Below are 20,272 nucleotides of genomic sequence, written 5' to 3'. Positions count from 1 at the left end.
GTGCCATTAACTCACACTCTATAAAAACCTTCTAAAAATATATTTTTACATCAACCTGAACCACTAAAAAGGTTGACAGCTTGTTAGTTATCATCTAAAAATGTCTCCGTTCTAAAATCTATTAAACAAGTTAATTAAGCAAGAACAAGACCCACTAATGTATTTTCCCAAAATTATTTCCTTTCCTTTTAAGTAAGTGCTCTGCTTTAGGATTAGTAGACTGTGATAGCTTATCAAAACTTTAATCAAATAGCAGCTCTGGCTTAATTACCTTTTACTATATGACTACAATAAATCATCATTTTTCATAACCTGGAAAGGCTACTGTACCATCTATTTTGCATTAAAATGTCAATAAACTTCAAGATTATACAGGGACGAGTGAACCTAAGTACCACATACAATGTGAGCAAAGGCTGTACAATTTATAGTGAATTAACTAAAAAAAGAGAGCCCGTACTTTAATTGCATGATTTGTAGCAATTTAAGAAAACAGTATATATTATTTTCCCCAAGGAGTCACAAAGTGCTGGGTGTAAATTGGAGCTTTATAAAAAGAATAGGAGGTGTAGAACAGAAGGAAATATTCTGTTGATGGGCAATGAAATAAAATATGACAGTGCTTCAATAGTTTGAAAAAAAATAATTTAAAAAATTTTGTTGGGTGTTTTAAATTCTTCAGATGTTTGAGAAATGGTATTGTAAGTAAAAGAAACAAAAATGTATCATTCACTGAACCACCCCTGAGACAAAGTCCTTGAAATGTAGCTGTGGACTGTCACTGGATCAAGGCTAATAACCATGCAACTTTTCTACTCAGTACCAACCACTACCAATTTTGTGGTTGACTCATTATCTTTTCCAAATGTATTCTCACATTGCACTTTCGTGAAGTTTTTTGTAACTTGCTCTCAACTCTATCCCTTCAAATAGAGCAAGACAAGCCAGCTGGAATCAAGAATTATACTTTTCATCACTCGGCTAGCTAACTGCCAAAAGTGTTTTAAAAAAAAATCCTGTAAGTAAAATAAAACAAAAGTTACAGCTAACTGCAGCTCTCAGAGAGTTCAGTATGCCAATAATTCTAGGAAGAAAAAAAAAAGGAACGTGGAAACACTCTGTGAATAATTTTTCTTTGATCCTTTAGTAAAGTTGAACAATGGCAATCCATAAATGTGGATGAAACTTTCAAAACAATTTAAAAAGGAAAGAAAATAGTTTTGCGCACACTGAAGTTCTGTGATGGTAAAAGAGTTTTATTAAACCTATTATTCCATCTTGCTAATCACCTTCAACAATGTATCACTGTATCAACACAAAACCAAAATAAAAAAAGGTATAATGTCAAATCAGATTTCCTAGAAAGGAACAAGAAGAAATGGAAATTGTTATACAACAGAGCTTCTTCCAGTAAGTTCAAATAAGGTTGTATTCCAAAACAATAACATAATAACATAAATTTCTTTTATGTTTAAAAAATATATATATTTTTTAAAATATATATACTGAAATTATATATATATACACTGAAATATATATATATATATACTGAATTATACTGCTGATGATTTTTTATGTTTAAAAAATATATATATTTTAAAAAATTTATATATACTGAAATTATATATATATACACTGAAATATATATATATATATATACTGAATTATACTGCTGATGATTATTATGGCAACATATAATCAAAGGAAAGGTCAAACACTATAATAACTTTCAGCACAGCTCAATATACAGTCCTAAAAACCAAGAATGCAGATCTATTAAGGCTTGAATAGAAGTGCAGTAGATGTATTATAGAATTAACAAATACAACAGCTTTAATTTCTAGATGTTAAGTCCTAGTGAAGTTCAGAAACAGACTTAAAAAGTAAAATTGTGCTACTTTCAATATAAAAAAGGATTCATAGAATTCATAAGAACATAAGTAATAAGAAAAATGGAAACTGAAAACTACAATTTAAAAGGAGGAAGTTAGAAGAACTTCATCAGAGTTAGCAAGTATTTATCAGGGAAGATCTGCTAATCAAGCATTCTTTAGAGAAAAACAGTCTAATTATAGCTGGAGTTTAAAATCAGTTAAAATAAAACAAAGAACTTACAACAAAAATCAAATATAAGATATGTTGTTGATGTTATTGTTGTTGTCTGTTGTTGTCATCTAACTCCCAAATGTGACAGAGAGAATCCATTTTTTATTGTGGCCCTTTCTCTTCATTATTTGTAATCTTAAGACTTGAACTCAGATTTCTACCATCAAATTTTAGGCACAAAAATAAATTAAACAAGAGGAATTCAGCCCAGGTGAATTCTAAACTCAAAGCTCAAGTAACACAGATAGAAAGCAACAGGGCTTCCAGTCACACTAATTATTAAATTATTATCCATGGCTAAATTAGTAAAGAAGTATTTCAGAATCAGAGTTTGTTTTCACTTACTTTGTGACCCACCAAAAATCAGCAAAAATATAGCAACTGGAAATATTGGCACAACTTAATTCTGTATTTTTCCACTATAGCTCATGAGTAGAGATCAACAATTTTAAGAAAAACATTTTCCCTGACTACATCTCTTAAAAAAACTTTAGGATAGGTAACATCACTAAAAACTTTTAAATTCGCAAAAGCTTGGTGCTCTTTCAATGAAAACAATTCTCTTTTCCCTTCCACCACAAATGTTAAGCAGTGACTAAATACAAACTTAATATCTCTCATGCAAACATATATTGTCACAATTACACAATAACTACTGCAAATACCATACCCTTGAGGGGATAATTTATCCAGCCATCCTGCTTTAACCTTCTTTACTGACGGTCCATAAAAGCAAGCATATGGTGTTATTGAGTCATTTCCAATCAAAGTCTGATCTCCACCAAATTGCCAAAAATTCGTTTGTTCACTGGCCAAGCGATCAGAATCTCTATTTTGTATCTTACTGCAAGATCCTGAGTGTGTTTTGGTTTTATTTTTCTTTTTTTTTAAAGACAAAGAATGTTGTTCCACAGTAGAATATACAGATTCACTTTCAGATTCTTCTGCTGTTAATGATGGGTCTTCCTGAGACAAGGATTCATTTTTTGCAATTTCTTTTGTCTTCTCTTTCTGATTACTAAAGTAACTGGAAAGAAAAAGTGAATTTTATTCTTAAAATGTATTACTACAATGCACAAGTACATAAAATTAGTAATTAGAACAAATACTAGTAAAATAGGTTATGTTGATAACTTGTATAATCACAGTGAACCCAGACCTGCTAAACACAATCTATCTTATAACTTACGACCATCCTGCATGCTTTCTCCCTTCAACAGGAATAGTACCAAGATAACACTCCTTGGAAGACTGAACAGCAATTTAAAAGTAAATTGTCCTTCCTCAGCAAACTAGCTTTGCTCTTTTGAATACTTTTGATGACTTGCAGTATCACTCTTCCCTCTCCCACCTCAACAGGAGCCTGGTGCAGACAGGATAACTACGAAGCACATTAGCTCCCACTTCATCAAGGCATTGGCCAGTGTCTCATGGCAGGAGTGGTGAATATGTTTTAGTTTTGTGCTTGTTTGTATGGGTTGGTTTTTTCCTAATGACAAAGTAAGACACAGCTAGCTATGAGACATACAAAAATGGAACTCGGTCTTCCTTATTCTGAGTGGGGAAAACAGGGACACTCTCCAAATTCACAACAGATTCTGAAACCTAGTTTAAAGAGTCTCAGAACAGCCACAATGCCCAGATTTGCCTCATACAAGATGGGGTAAAGCCTCAAACAGAAGAAAAAAAAATAGTCATGGTTGTGTCCTCAGAGCTAGAGATCCACTTGTGACATCAGTAAATAGCATTTTCTTCTTTACACTTTGAGTTTCTCAGTAATTCTTATTTAATACCATAGATTCTTAGAAGAATATTCTTCATTCATTCCTAGATCCAGTTGATTTTCACAAGCCAGGAATTCATTTCCCTGAAGTTCCTAGAAAAAAAATATATTGTAACTAACATTTGTACTGAAGGAGTAAGTGGTATTTAAATTATTGTAGATACAAATCACATACAAACAGCCTAGCTAGCAATGCTGATCTTTCCCCCATTTTCAAACATGGACTTGAAAGCTGATTTTTGTATTCTAAGAAATGTTATTTTCAACATTTAAGCGTGGCCCAAAACACCTAATACAATAAAATCAGATAAAGAGATTGAGTGCATAGAAATACCACTGCTCTGATTTTTCTTGAGGCACCACTGACATCCTGGTTTTGGAAGGGATAGAGTTTATTTTCTTCCAAGCAGCTGGTACAGGGCTATGCTTTCCATTTGAGAATGAGAATAATGTTGATAACACACTGATGTTGCTGGGTACAGATTACTCTAAGTCAAGGACTTTATAGTTTCCCATGCTCTGCCAGCGAGAACAGGAACAGGAAACCAGGAGGGTGCATGTCCAGGACAGTTGACCCAAAGTGGCCAAAGAGATGTTCCATAGCACAGAGCATGATGCCCTCTCCTTTCCACTAGAGTTACTATCAGGATTAGTATTATGATTACATTTTGCTTTGTAGTAATTATTAAACTGGTCTTATTCCACCATCTAAGAGGTTACTTGTTTTCCAGTTATCCACACTGCAGTGGGAGCAAGCAAGCTGCTGTGTTCTAGTTACCAGCTGGGGTTAAACCACAACAAGTGAATATTTTTTAAGCTCAAGAGCCACATGCTACGTGCAGCTTAAGTATCATTTAGGATTTGCCACTGCTAGCCTCTCTTTCATAACAGTATTTCTTCTTGGAATAAATGTACAGCCTTCACAGAACACTAAAGATAAAATAATGACAAATTCTATCATTTAGGATTTGCCACTGCTAGCCTCTCTTTCATAACAATATTTCTTCTTGGAAAATCCTAAAGCAAAACAGAACTCAGACATAGTGAATTTATCTCATTGGGTTTTTTTGGGTTGTCTCTTGCCAAGAACTTCTTAAAAGGCTCATATATTAACTTTTGCTTAGAAATCTTTATCACACTGCTTTGTAAACTGCTTGCAGTGTACAAAATGTCAAGGTTAACACTGCTCGTAAACATTACATTTCACACTTCCTGAACTTAATCTGACAATCATATTGCACTACTAAGCTTTTCAATATGTCTTTCTTCCTTTAAAAAACCCTAAATTTAACATCTCCATGCTTTCTGACAGAAGTGTTTTAATTAACTCATTTAAGCTTTTATGTGTATGTAACAAAGCTGAACAATGGCAGAAACAAAGTGGATAAGCTTTCACAACATTGCAATTTGTTTTCTGAGTAGCAGTACCTAATCTTGTACTTGAGGACTGTACCTTGGCAACATGGAAAGGCAAGACTAAAAAAAGACATACTTCAAAGCAGAGGAAGTGTGCAGCAAAATGTAGAAATCAGTCTGATGCTAGGATAAATCTAGGTGAATTGCTTGTCTTCCTCTGCCAACCAGACCCATTTAAAAATAAAAACCCACCAAAACCTAACCACCCACACATTGCAGTACTATGCTGTAGTTAAAGGGCTAAAGGGGCTAAAAAAAAAAGAAAAACTAACAAAAAAAACCCAAACAATACAAACTCCCCCACACATCAATAAAACCAACCAAATAAACCCTACAAAAAACTAACCAAAAAGCATCAATATACCTTGTAAACAAATCAAATAGAAAAGTCAAAAGCAATCTATCCACTGTTTATCAAGTATTTGCATTGCCCAGAATCTCCCAAAAGAAGGGGAAATCACCACACTTCTGCACAATAGTTAAGAGGCTAATATCATGGAATGATATTATTTTTACTTCAGAGTAAAAACAGTCAGTATCCTCTGTCTTCATTTGTTTATCAGGATACAATTGAAATCCATACCCACAGAAGCTACATGATAGTACCTCTTCCTGCCTGTCACAAACCACTACAAAAACAGTTTGATGTCCTGCTTGTGTTCACTCCATAATCTTCAGTATTTGAGCAAGTGAATTCAGAGACCCAGATAACTTCCAAGCAATAACTAAGAAATGCATTTCTATTGTCAGTAGAATTTAAAATGTAAAAGTTCACAAATGAAGATAGGCTGTGGGTAAAGGAAGTTCTATTTGCTCACAAAAAAATATATTTCAAACAAATGAAAACCCAAGCATTTGCACTGTCCTGTTTACAGAAATATCCTGCAAGATGCTCAGGCTCAACGCAAGACAAAACTCCCACCTCCTTCAAGTGTCTGAGGTATTATGCAAAGCATTTTCTCATGAAATGCAATGCAGCCAGCCTTCCACAGTATCCCAATACTCAGAAGCTCACACAATTTACTGAGCTCAGATTGCATGTTTAATTTAATCTGTCTACAGGAAGAAATAAAGCCAGTATTTCACTCATGAGGCCTAAACTCATTAGAATTCAGTCTTACTCTGGAGGAATTCTAATATACTTGACTCTTTTAGTTAGACACAACAATAAAATGTCACTAAAACACTTGGATTTTTGAGGTTTTTAAAGCAGTATTAAAAAAAAAAGTTCCTTCTTCAGGTTGCCATTCAGAGGTTTCTCTTTATACTTATCTTTCTTCCTGACCCAAATCGAAGGCATATTTTCTTTATAACCTTCATTCCCCTGTCCTCTCATGCTCACTTACTTCCAGCCTCTAGTGACTCATTACCTATTTCTACAGTCACTCCCTTCACAAAAGGATACAGAAGCCTTTTTTTACACCAATGAAACAGAAGGAAGGGTGATGGCTAACTTACAAGCCCTTAGAACAAATTTCAGTCAGTAAGTATAACAACTTGATACCTTTTATTCAATATGAACAAACTATACTCTCGTGACTTAACATGAAGCAGCAGCAACAAGCTCAAAAATCTCACATACTTTACAGTGTTATCTAAATATTTTTATTTGTTCCTAGGATATTTTCTTCTGCTGAAAAAAAATCTGATAATGAAATGTATCTCAAGATGTTTGTTACATAGTTCTTCTTTATGACCTTTGTCCACAATGAAGTGCTAATGGAACTAAAATCAGCCATGAAGTTTCCAACAGACATGTGATAAACATAATGCAAGAAACTGTTCACATACATGGATGTGATATTAAAATCCAAATCTTCAGATCAAGTAAAGGATGTCATAATATACTGCATTAATAATGATTCTACAACCAGCAAAACAGCAATTCAGTTTCAAGCAGTTAATCCAGTTTAACAGCATGGTATTTTTGTACTTTGTGCCTTTTTAAGATAAGAAAGGGGGCTGACAACCTTTCTGGGTATGCTTTTTCATAAACAACCATTTCAATGAAATGTACAGAATAATGCTAATAAGTAACAAGAGGGCTAGGAAACCTTTTCTAGAAAATCAGTTTCGACCATTGAAACAATTAAAAAGAAGTTAAATTTTGAATTTTTAAAGACATTGGCACAGACAACAATAACTAGCACAGCCAAGGCATTGCATTCAAGGAAAGAAAATGACCACTCAAAAGCTAGCTTTGCATGCACATAACAAGAACAAGTAGGAAACGCAAGGCATGATTTTATGTGTACTGTGTTAAAAGGTCAACAACAACAAAAAAAAAAGCATAGTATACATCCAAAACAAAGTATGCATCAAAAAGATATTACTTTTATTCCTATAAAACTACTCTCATTAGAAGATTAAATTTGAACCATTTACTTTTTCATCAATTTTAAAGATATTAGAATGGGAGAAAGGAAAACCCTAGACATCCATTTGAGTAGTTTTTATTTTAGTCAATAGTTTACAGTAGTTTAAAAATGAAACATTAGACTGAAGACCAGGACAGAAGAATTTTCTTTTATCTTTAATTTTGTGGCTTGAGACTGGCTGGAAAAAGTATAAGTAATCACAGAATCAAAATTTTCTGGTCTGCCTCCTGCTGAGACAGAAGCAGGAGCTGGAAATGAATGGCATTTGGCAGATGCCTCACTAAACTAATTTACCTCCCATATCTCCCTCCACGTGATTCAGAAGTCTGTCCACATGTCATTTGTGGCACTCACACCAACTACTGACCCCAACAAAAACGTTCACTTCAGATAATCCTAAAAGAAAAGTGACTTTCCGGATATACAGCAAGTTTAGGAGATGCATGAAAAATATAATGCAAGAACTAAAGAGTCCTGTGAACTTTCATAAACAGGAATTGAAAAAGGGCATGGCCAAATGTGACCATCACATCACCTAACCTAAAGTGCAAGCTGCTTTCATAGGATATGCAAAAGTCTGTGCAGAGATACCCAGTCTTGATCTGCAATCCTCAGATGACAAAAAAAGCCACTTTTAGCGTTCTTAGTAAACTCCAACGGTTTCAAATTTCAACAGCTTAACCTCAATTATGAACAAAGAACTGTACATAAATACAGCAGCTCTGGCCAATGGGGTTTAAAAAAAAAACAAAAAACCAACAGTTACCTGCCCTATGTTGGTTTAAAAAGAAATGAAAAAAAAAAGAAACAACCAAAACATACACTGCAGCTTCTTATTACTACTGAACATACAAAGTGTTTCTTCGGATTAACAAAAGTCACTAGTCCTCATATATTTACATCATAAACCCTTTGCATATACCTAAAATTACAGAAATCAAGTACTGGCAACTAAAAGATAAAAAGAAAAAAAAAAGGCATTAAGGCCAGTATGAAATAGCCAGCATGAAGATTAAAGTGAAGACAGACTATATACATTCAGGCTTCTCAACTTACTTTAGCATCTTTAGCATTGTCACAAATAAAGGTTTCCCCATATGGAGAGATAATGGGTGGCTTCTCTTCCACGAAAGTATCTTAAAGCAAATAAACAATAAATAAATAAATAAATACAGTCACACAGGGCTCTACTGTGAGTCACAAATGCTCTGCAAAAGTCATAATAAAATCAACAAGGGACACAGATTTTACTGCTTGCAATTTCTCTGTCCTTCCCAGAAGAAACTTTGAGAAACAAGAAATAATGTCCTCTTCCTACATGAACTCCAGACATGAACTCCAGTCTGTCTTTTCACCACAGACATTAACACTTATTATGCAATTTAAATATAACTTGCATACAGGCATTTTCTTCTTTCCTAACCTGCACTGAGTTAAAATTAAAAAAACCTTCAGTTGTCTAGTCTAAGAAGCAATAGCTCCAAAGGTCTTTATTCTGACTTTTAAAAAATACCAAAATAAATCACCACATATCTCTTTTGTGCACCATCTTCATTTTGTCACCAAGTATTTACTTAAAATAAACACACATACCTTTAAAAAAGACATATTTTTCAAATATGAAAGAAGTTTCCACCTGACTGCACAAGACTTTGAAACACTTCAGTAAACTATTTAATACAATAAATTTCCTATTCTTTCCAGGAGCTATGAGCACTTATAAACAAATTAAGCAGCATTAGTCAGGAATACACTCCTTACATCTTTCAAGAAATTAACTCTGCTTAAAAAAATCTGGATCTAATATTAGGAACTTAAAACACTAGCCTAAAAATATATATATATATATATTAAAATAAATGTGGTTTAAAGAGTAGATTTTCTAATTTTTACTTTATTTGGACATATCCAAAAAGCAAGTAAAAATGCAGAACTGATTAAATACTCTGCTATCACATAAATCAATTCTTCTAAACCTTTCAGATGCCCAATATTTCTTAAAATATTATTTAAAATACGCAATGCTTATTTTAGATAATCAGTCCAAGGTTTCTTTTTCCTTAATATTCAAGATGTAAATATCAGCATGCTTAACTCACTGTTTTGTGAAATTTGCCTCCCAGTGCAAGAAATATTTACAAGGCCCATATTTCTTCTTCTCTGAAGGGAACTTGAACAAAACAAAGCACAGAATGAAAACATTAATTGAAATGTCTCAGAAAACAAGCAAAACTATCTCATGCAATTAAACAAAATGATACACAAATATAGAAACAATAGATTTTACATCTTGGGAAATTTTCTGATTTATTTTCAAAGTCACACAACAATGTTTTCCTCCCCTTATGACACTGAGGACTTCTCTGCTCCTAGCAGAGATCCCAAATTCAGGGGGGTCTTTTTGTTCTGAATTGACATTAAAAACATTTAGACTGCTTGAAGAATGGAGATCCCAGAGTTTTGCCCAACCTTTTCCTTCCCTTCTCCTTGACAAGGATGTACTATGAAAATCTACTTTAACATTAAACTCTTAAGGGGCCCGAGAATCCAGCCAGAACATGCTCCCAAACACTGAAAAAGAAAACTGTTGTAAAGTTTAGATTTCCATAAGTGAATTATTTCCCCCCACAAAGTTTTGAAACCAAGAGGTAAATGGCATTGCATTGCACCTGCCAGTGACAACCCCCACACATATTACACATATGTAAGAATTTATCTCCATGCACAGGAGAAAAGTTATTTTATTAGTGGCATGCCGGTGCCATGTATTTCAGTAATTTCATGTATAGTGCAATATTACTGCTGCTATTAACATTTCAGGCCAAGACAGCTTTATTATCAGAACATAGGGAAAAAAGTGTGAATTAGAAAATTTCTAGTCCACTTTCACTAGTCCAGCAGTCCATATTAGAGGTCTTTTCAGTCAAGCTCTGAACTCCCCCATTAATATAATCAGCAATTTTTCCTCTTAATTTCATTTTCTCTGCTTAAAATAAGAGCACTGAAGATTCTCATGCATCCTTATAGAATATTCTGAGGCTTATAAATGCCATGTAAGATCCTTATTGGTTTTCCTAACAGTTTGTGGGTCCTCCATCCTTTAAAGCCAAAGGCAATTATCTCCTACTAAAAATATCAATCTCCTAACTTCTGTTTCCCCTTTTAACATATTGAGAAATTTTACCATTTTAAGATGCTACATTTAGAACTTTGGACATACTGTCCCATGGTGTCCAACTTGAATTACTCCCAACTACAAAATAATGTTTCTTTGTGACAGAAGGCAGGTGTTCATGAACACATAATTTTTTCACATAATTTTTACTCCACACCTAAATCTGCCTCAAAAATTTTATTAGATTAAATTAAAGATAAAAGCCATACCTTATAAAGTTACTTGACATTTCAAATGTTATCCAGGTTACATAAACTAAGTTCCCCAAGGATTACTTTATAAAATCCTAGGTTTAGAAAACACAGGGTAAATTGGGCCAGTGAAAGTGGATAATGGCCTAGTTCCCATATATAATTGCCTACTCTCCTGAGTCATAATTACAATAAATACACAGCAAATACTTAAAAAGTCTGTGTTTCATCATACATTTTACTAAAATTCTTCCAGTTACACCTTTTGAAGCTCCATTAGCAAACTAACTTCATGTGTTTGTGAGAATTTACTATGCTTAAAAAAAACCCAAAACCTAATCTAGTGTATTTCAACACAGATCAGATTTTTGTTGGTAGTTTGGTATCTTTTGAAGGGTATTAGTAGCATTAAACTAAATTAAGACTTAGAGATAAATAGCTTTGACTTGAAGAACTTTTAAAATTATGGAGGCTTTCCTTTTGTAAAACAGTGAGTCATTTGCTTAGTTTCAGGGTGGATGGATAATTTCATCAGGTAATGAAAAAAAACAAGTCAGCTTAAAAAAAAAATCACACACACAAAACACCCCATACTTTTTTTAAAATCCATATACTTTTTAAGACTTGTGTATTCTTTTTGATCATGCACCTACATTTACGTATACACGGCACAAAATCCTGCTGAAAAACAACTACAGTCTTTTTTTCCAGCATTCAAAAATTCACCTCCTTGTCATTTTTGGAAAGCAAATTTCTAACTTATGTAAATCAAAAACTGTATGAAGATATAAAATAAATAAAATGAGCTTACTTTGAGTATCTGCTTGAAAGATCATATGTGATAAAAACCCAACAGTGCAAGCTATAAAATGATAATAATTTGTGAATGCTTAATAGAATAGTAAGCTAGTTGTTATACAGATTAAATACCTGGATTAAAAGAGAGAAAAATACTGAAGACATCTGTTGGTGGAAAAAATTTGAAAACAAAAATCTTATAACTGTATCAATTTATGACTTTTTCTTAGCCATTTCAGAAAGTGAATACCTCTTCTCTTGAATTTTTTCAATTAAAAAATTAGGTACCCCAAACAAGACTGATGATACTCTTTATTTAGCTCTTCAATGGAAGGCTAGCACAAGCAGTCTGCCAATCACAAAGTGCGCCAATTTTTCAAAGACAGAATAATAGTTTCAATTATTATTCAGTGCTGACTTTGTTCCAGCTGTGGTGATTATCACTCCCTGTTTTCATACCTTAAGAGGTACCGGATGCGGCTCAGGCTGCACACACTTCTCCAGCACCCCATATTATGTATAAACAGGATGAAAGGACGTGATGAGGCAGTGACTGGTCTTGCTAAATGCCGAAAGGATGGAAAGCTAAAACTTTGCAAAGAACTTTGCACCAAGCTGATTTATTCAATATATTTCTGTCACCTTGCAAAAAAGTCAGGGAAGGAGGTCAGTGCAAGCAGTCAGTGCCTCAAAGTCTTTACTTGGCATTCATCTGCTGAGTGTTTTAAATGAAAGAAGCTTTTGTTTTCAAACTCATTCAAGACATGTTTTCTTTTCTATCTATCTCAAGACCTAACCCTCCCATAATGCAAACACATCAAAATTGCTCTAGCTTGCTGTGTTAAAGCTTTGGGGTTCATAGACTGCTAGCAGAGGTAAAGTACTAAATGATACTTTACCACAGGAAAACAGAGGGAGCAGCTTCTCTCTTCTAAAAAATTTATTTTGTGTGGCAGAACACAGTAGAGATACACAGCAACACCAGCCTGGCACCTCACCAGCAACCATGACCACGTGTATGTTAAGAAATGATTCTAAAGGATATCAACACCAAGCAAGGAATTCCAACTATAGGATCTGCCAACTGCAGAAAACAAATGGTCTCTGCTCAGGCAAAGCACCATTATCTATTTTACTTATTTATATCTTTCCCCATATGCAGGACATTGCCCAGAATTCTGGTCTAGTTTTTCTTATTTCTCTTAATAAAGAATCAGAATAACCCCACTACTGCACAATACAAGTAACAAAGATGGGCAACATGAAAAAATCTAAAAAATTATATAATTCATCAGTCTGAAATTTTATCTGTGTGTTATTCTGTATCAAAATCAGATCTACCATGTTCTAAATCTGCTTCAGCTTTTTGTTTGAACAGACTGCTTCCCAGAATGATGCAATGGTAACTATTTCACAGAAGAGTGACTGCTTGTTGACATTATCCAAAGTATCCAAAGCCTCTAAAACTACTTCAAAACTAATTATGTTTAATCTTGTCCTAAAGACACATTAGTGGTCCATCCATTACAATACTTACATTATTTTCAATTTTTCACTTTGGGGTTTTAAACACCTTTTGACCGATTGTTAATAATTCCCCACCAAAAGAGAGCTCATAATGATACAATAAGGAAAAGTCCAGCTGAAAATAATCTAGTATAACTACAATATCAATACAATACATCATCAATACTGAGCAACAAAAACCAGTACTAACATCTGCACAATAACTCCACTATTAAGAAAAATGTGAAATTGTCACTTGTTTCTTCTTTTTTTAATTCTGCACCCCCCACCCCCCCCAATATTAGAGTGCTGCCAGACTGTAGTGCCATAACTCAAAAAAATAAATAAACCCAAAGTATTTACAGCTACCAAAATGCTATGGTGTCTTTCCAGATGCCACCATGCTTTGTTACAGGCAAGAGCCAGGAGCAGAAGTGAGGCACAGGGAAGCAGATAAAACTGGAAGTGAGGTAAGTGCCTTATTAGTAAAAAAAATTACACTGTCACAGCCCTACTATGACGCACAAGGAGACCCACTGTAAGAACTTTTTGTGCTAAAGACACACAGGAGGTGATGAGAAAAGTATTCCTTGCTTTAAAATTACTTATATCCATGAATGACAAGAAGGAAATGCTGGAATGCTGACTAGAAGGAATGTTTCCCAGATTTCAGCAGGATTTCTCTGCCTCTATGGAACATCCTTTATACAATGTAATAAGGATGAAACCAGCATCTGTCAATAAGGCCAGTTGAGGCTGTTTGTCTGAGCAATTCTGTGAGAAAGATACAATCTTTCCTGAGGTTAAAGATGTTTGCACAATGCCATTTTAAAGTTCTCTGTATCAGTTCTCCGCCCCTATGAAAAGGTTGTCAGAAAGGTTATCAAGAAATTTTCTGCCAAGTTTAAGTTCTGCTGTGAAGTTCTTGTTTAGCCTCAATCTTTGGCAGACTGACAGGTCCCTCAGAATTTCCATATTGCTATAATTGGAGCATAAAGACCAGGAAAAGATACTGGAGCTCACAAGTCACAGTGGTGGGTAATGAAGTTAGTGACCCAGTCACGTATCAATCACTAACAGACTGGGATTTGGAGGACTTACTGCAATGGTGGGAAGAGTACAAACACAGCATAGTCTCTCAACTGAATGACTGTTTCTCAAAAGACAATGAGAATACTCTTTTAGTATGTAGTTATTTTTTAGGTTAAGAATCCCATTTTGTCTCAGCACAAATAGTTTTATTAAATGAAGTAGGGATAATCACTCTACAAAAGTTAACATATCTGCTCCTCAATGAAAGATAGGTATACTTAAGTTTCAATTAACACAATTTTTTTTGTCATTTAGAAGACACCAGTGAAGGAGTTTTTAAGGCAGACAGAAAAGATCACTAATTGTTGCAAAGAAACTTTGCCTCTCCACCTGTTCAAACAACTGTATTACAAGATTAATTTTGACATTATTCAGTAATCTTAAAACTTATAAATGGTGGGAAACCCCTGCATTTACAGCATGTATCAACTCGATGATGTTTCTAACTGCTGAGATATGCACATGAAAAACTCAAGATAAATATAAAACATTCCTAGACATGTCCCTTCCAGGCATAGCTGTGGTTCAAAAAAAAAATTGGAAAAAAAAATGCAACCTAATGATTTGGTTACAGCTACATCAACAAAACTTTGCATATGCCTCTGCATTAATTTTTCTTCTCTTTAAGACATTTAGCCAGCCTGACAACTAAAACTTACTTAATAGATCCAACCATTTTACAAATTAACCTGTATGGAGATATTTTTTCCTTAAAGACTGCAATATTGCATAGTGATTGACAACATATTCAGTGCCTATCATTTTTAAAATTCCAACAATTATACTTTTATTAAGGTAGGTCTTGAATTAAGTCCCAACAGCAGATATTTTTCTCAACATTCTATCATATTTTTCCAAAACAAGCTATAACAACTAATGTTTATTCAAGAAATAAGTGCCACTCAGTAATTTCTGAATTCAAATTATGAACTCAACCATTTCGAAGGAATTAAAATATACAGTCACATCATCTGAATACTTAGGAACAAATTAAAAGATTCCATAAACTCTGAAAAACCGTCCACAGCTATTGCCTTTTTTTTTCTTCCTTTTTCCACTGCTGTTTTCACTTGCTGGAATGTCTCGGAAATATTTTTATACTAGAAATATCACTAAAAGCTAAGGTTTTGTTGTTAGAGACCACCAGCAAACGCCAATACATAATATGAATAAATGGAAGCCTTCATTCTCCAAAGTTAACAATTAAATGACTACCAGTTCAGAAATTAACCCAAAAGCCATCCTGAAGTTCTTGCTTATGCTTTATATAATTGTTTTTAAGAGTTACACCTAAATCAATAAAGATTTCTTTATTTGTTAATATCTAGATGCAGAGAAAATTGGGGAGGTTATAAGGACACATTGCTCTAAAATTTCCCTTTACACTCCCATTTTTGCTTTCAAAATACATTGAAGTTTAATCCTTCTTCAGTTAATTTGGCAACATTCATATCAGATCCAGTTTATCTACAGCTCATATTAAAAAAATCCACACCAAAAAAAAAAAAAAAACAGACATAAGGAAAAAAAAAAATCAAGAAACCCCAAACTCTAAGTTCTACCATGATAGTAATTTCTCATTGGTAACGAACAGCAATTACCTTGATGAAGGCTGAACTTTACTTGATTCAGGAATTTCTGGTACAGGTCGATGCCTTAAGATAAAAGATCGGCTTGCTCTTGGAAATACTTTCATGCAGTTCAGCGTACAAGAATCATATAAGTCATTGTCTATCATTTCTCCTTTAAACTTATAGAATGGAGAATCTGGTTTACTATCAGATAAATCACCCTCATCTGCAAACCTCTGTTTGTTTTCCTTGCATTTTGTCTCACATGAACGAACAAATGAAGGAGGATCGCAGAACACCAAAGAGCCAGTCAAGTGCTCATCAGCTTGGTATGTAGCAGCTTCTGTCAGTAATGCATCTTGCTGAGTATTCGTGTTGGTATTTCTATTTTGACTGACAGCATTTAGTATGCTGTCTGAATTCTGGTATAAACTAGAAAAATCCAAATTTGTAAAGCTATCATCATTTGCCTCCATTGAGTCTTCCTCTGCAAGTTCAAGCTTTTCCTTATTGACACAAGATTTTTTAAGAAGTTGTTCTGATGATGTTACAGGTATCAAGCCAGTCCGATCTACAATTGAATTGCTTACAGGAGACTCCTGATCTGAGGATGAATATTGCTTCTCTTCCAAACCTTTCAAGTCTTTGAATTTTAAATTTTCACGGAAAAGAGAATTTCCTTGAATTTCCAAAAGACTGTCTAACTGTTTAAGAATCCTTCTGCGGTGTCCTGTAGGCAACACTCCCATTTGCTGAAGCACATTGTCATTGATTCCCATGCAATCTGTCACAGTGTTATAGCCATATTTTTTAAAGTTAGGAAGATAATGTGCAAGGTTAATGTTGACCAAAAATTCTTCAATATCAGAGTCATTGCCTGTGGATGACATGACTTCATTCCGTATATTGCCCCACACAGTCATGTAGAAATAGTCAGGTTGCATGCATGTTCACTAGCAAGAAAACTCTCTTGAATTTGGTGTCTACCAGCCAGCAGAAAATATCCGTTTCCTTATGACACCTCTTCTACTTTCTTCAGTTCAAACTGATGTTTTTTAAACACTGCAAACATACGGAAAAGAAAAAGGACATAAAAAAAAATTCTCACCTGAACCTCACAATTACCTTGAATAAAATCGTGAAAGACTCCCTGTCTAATATTTTTTAATTGTTTGTATACAATAATTACAATAACGGTAAACCCATCCTTTTATCTTCGCCTATATGAAGAAAATAGCAAAATCAAAGTCTCAGCACAAGTAATACAGACTTAAAACACATATTCCTAGTAGTTAAACATTAAAATGAACAGTTAAGAGATGAATCACTTATCTACACACACATTCTTATTACACAGTACTTGGGTATCAGGGAGAGAAAGAGCTATCCAAGACCACAAATGAAACCTAAAACTTTCCTATTTCCACACTAGCACCAATTAATTACGGAATAGGGCTTCTACTGCCTTATCTTCCAATCTCAAAATACTTTTAACATAGAAACATACCTGCAGTGGAACAAAGGAAAAATTACTGTCTAGAGCATTCTATGTGAACTATGCATTCAAGCCCTCTTCAACTGAGAACCCAACTGAACAAGTACTATCCTCAATAACATGGTTTGTAACAGTAGATCTAGCCCTTCAAACAAAACTGTCCTGTAGGAACACAGCAAACAGGTAACCACCAGCACCTCAACTCTGACAAGGAAGCAGTTTTCCCTTGGCCACAAAGAGAACAGGCATGACCTGAGCATAACATGCTTGATATAAGCAAGTTCTGGCTGTCCACAAGTTGTTCCTTAGTATTTTCCAACTCAGCTCTTACACTCCAGATTTCATCTGTTTTAGTTATTCTTTCTTTCAGGGCCATATCTAAATTCACAGTTTACAAAATCCAGATGCTACTGTTCTGAAAGTGTTTGAAACAGCCTGAAATTATATTTCTTCAAAGGTTTAAGATCAGCAACACTCAGCAGGTTTTTCCCCCTCTCTCCTTCTTTATAAAGAGTAATTTGGCCTTGGGGAAACCTGCTGACTGTAACAGCTGTCCTGGCATGCAGGTACTAGCCTTAAGCAGCCTGGAAAAGAAGGAACAGCTTCACTGGAAGAGCATTAAGATTAGTAGGATTTAGAAAGAGGAGAAATCTTATGACCAGAATTTGTCTGTGGTAGTAGGCATCGATACCTAATTCTTCGAAGTATTTCATGATAAAAAATGCAGCACTTATGATCTAGAATTTAAGCTTAAAACATTGCCTACATTTTTACTGTACCAATTGCTATAAATGTTCCTTTATTTAAAATAAATCATTGGATTCTCTCTAGTCTCTAGCTTCATTTTTCTGGATATATTTTTATCAGCTTCAATTACTACCCACAATTCTCAGAAGTGACTTATCTTGAATATTAAATTGATACAATTAAAACCTTTTAGACAGACAACTCTACAGGTCAATCAGATATCAGCCTCTCAAGAGAGATTAACTCTATTACAGAGTTAACCCTCAATTAAAGATTCCCAAGACATTTAAATTCAAAAAGCCTTGGATTGATCTAAACAGATTAACAATCCACTTTCATATTTACCTTTGTCCCATCCTAACCTGCATGCTTATATAAACATCCATCATCATTCATTTAAAAATTTGAAAACTCAGCATTTCCTCAAAATTTTCATGGCAGCCTCTTAGTCATAAGCATGGCCTCCACCCGCATGGCCTCCACCCATCTCTAAACCCTGAAAAATGTAAATGTATATCCTCTTAACTAGATGAGTATATATTCTCAGATTCTGAGTACAGAATGAAGAAAAAACAGTACCGAAATTAATCACCAGGGAAAAAAATATCAGACAGGTACTGTTTGGGTCAGAAAATAGTCTTTCAGATATTCAGCAATTAGATAAAAAACACAATCAAACAAACAGACTACAAACAAAAGGAAAAAAAATAAAAAGAAAGACAAACAAAACCACCAAAAAACAACAACCAAAGCCCACATATATTCAAGTATATAAAACCCCTACAGCATTAGCATATCAGTCTAAGGCTTTTAAAGTTGCAGTTGCAGCTGGTTATGTCAGCCATTTCCACCTTCCTTGACAGTTCTGGGTTTCATGACAGCATTTGGCTACTTTTTCCCTAAGGTGTTAGTGCTCATTTTCAGACAGTATCATCTTCTCAATCCTTCCACCTTTCATAATAACAAAAAACGCACCTGGAAGAGTAGTTTTAGCTATGTATTTATAAATAATAGATAAACAAAAATATTTATACCCTCATATTCTCTCTTGTCTATCGTAATACTGTTTTTTCTACGTGCAATAGCTTTGCCTACACCTTATTCCAGAACACCTCCAGTGTTGTTACTTCAGGAACTCAAATAGCCATGTCTTATCAGCTGTTTGGATTCTAACCTATCTTTGTATAAACCACATACCAATGCAAAGGGTTACCTAGCAGAGAACAACTTCACATCCAAATCTGTAAGAATGATTACGTTTTGCTATCTTATGAACAAAGCATGTAACAGAGGAAGGAAGGAACTGCTTGCTGAGAAGATGTTTTGACCACAAAATGCCAACAGTGCTGCAAGATAAAGTCCAAGCCACTTTCTGTTTCTGTAGTTGTCTATGGCAGAAGCTATCAGTGCATCCATCAAGATTTCTGAAGACATGCTATAAATCTGCCCTAGCTACACAACTGGTTAAATACCACTAAGATTACATATTATTTTGTGGGTCTAAGCAAAGGGTTATGCTGAGAACTGGTTTGGTTTCACTACTTACCCAAAGATTAAAGTAACAAACAGCTAAACAAATCTACACACATGGGTGAGCGTTTTGCAGGCTACAACATAAATATGTAATCACTTCTTAAAGCGTTTTATAAAGTTTGAACTCAAGAATGCAGAACTCAAGAACTACCTTATTCAATACATTACTCTATTTTGATGTGATTGTTATCAATTTAAAAATAATTTAATCTCCTCCTTAGCTTTGGTTGCCAAGTAATTTATAATAAACCCTAAAGGATGTACAGTATTAGAAATGGGAGTGGCATATATATATTTGTACAAACACATTCATTCTCTTTCACATCCATATTTCTACCACCCCAAATTCAGCATTTGTAAACAACATTAGTGCACATGGCTGCATACACTCCATAAAACAAATCTCCTCTCCGAAGCAAAGCAAAACAGATTTTTCCTAAAAAAAACATCCAAGACACAAAAAAAAAAAAAAAAAATCAAA

The 20,272-nt window shown here is 34.3% G+C and overlaps 1 protein-coding gene across 1 annotated transcript in view; it reads right to left on the bottom strand.

Annotated features, from left to right (window-relative positions):
- ARAP2 (ArfGAP with RhoGAP domain, ankyrin repeat and PH domain 2) overlaps window positions 1-16,939 on the bottom strand; it is a 105,546-nt gene extending 88,607 nt beyond the window's left edge. Inside the window, exons 1-5 of the mRNA XM_041402880.1 lie at window positions 16,047-16,939; window positions 9,783-9,853; window positions 8,740-8,819; window positions 3,900-3,982; window positions 2,777-3,133 (exon numbers count right to left, since the gene is read on the bottom strand). Coding sequence (XP_041258814.1) covers window positions 2,777-3,133; window positions 3,900-3,982; window positions 8,740-8,819; window positions 9,783-9,853; window positions 16,047-16,939 — 1,484 coding nt within the window. The remainder of the gene's footprint in view (window positions 1-2,776; window positions 3,134-3,899; window positions 3,983-8,739; window positions 8,820-9,782; window positions 9,854-16,046) is intronic.
- Between the last annotated feature and the right edge of the window lie 3,333 nt (window positions 16,940-20,272).

This window comes from Onychostruthus taczanowskii, unplaced genomic scaffold (genome assembly GCF_017590055.1).
Source record: "Onychostruthus taczanowskii isolate IOZ18803 unplaced genomic scaffold, ASM1759005v1 scaffold2, whole genome shotgun sequence".
Lineage (NCBI taxonomy): Eukaryota > Metazoa > Chordata > Aves > Passeriformes > Passeridae > Onychostruthus > Onychostruthus taczanowskii.
This window is presented reverse-complemented; position numbering and strand designations above follow the sequence as displayed.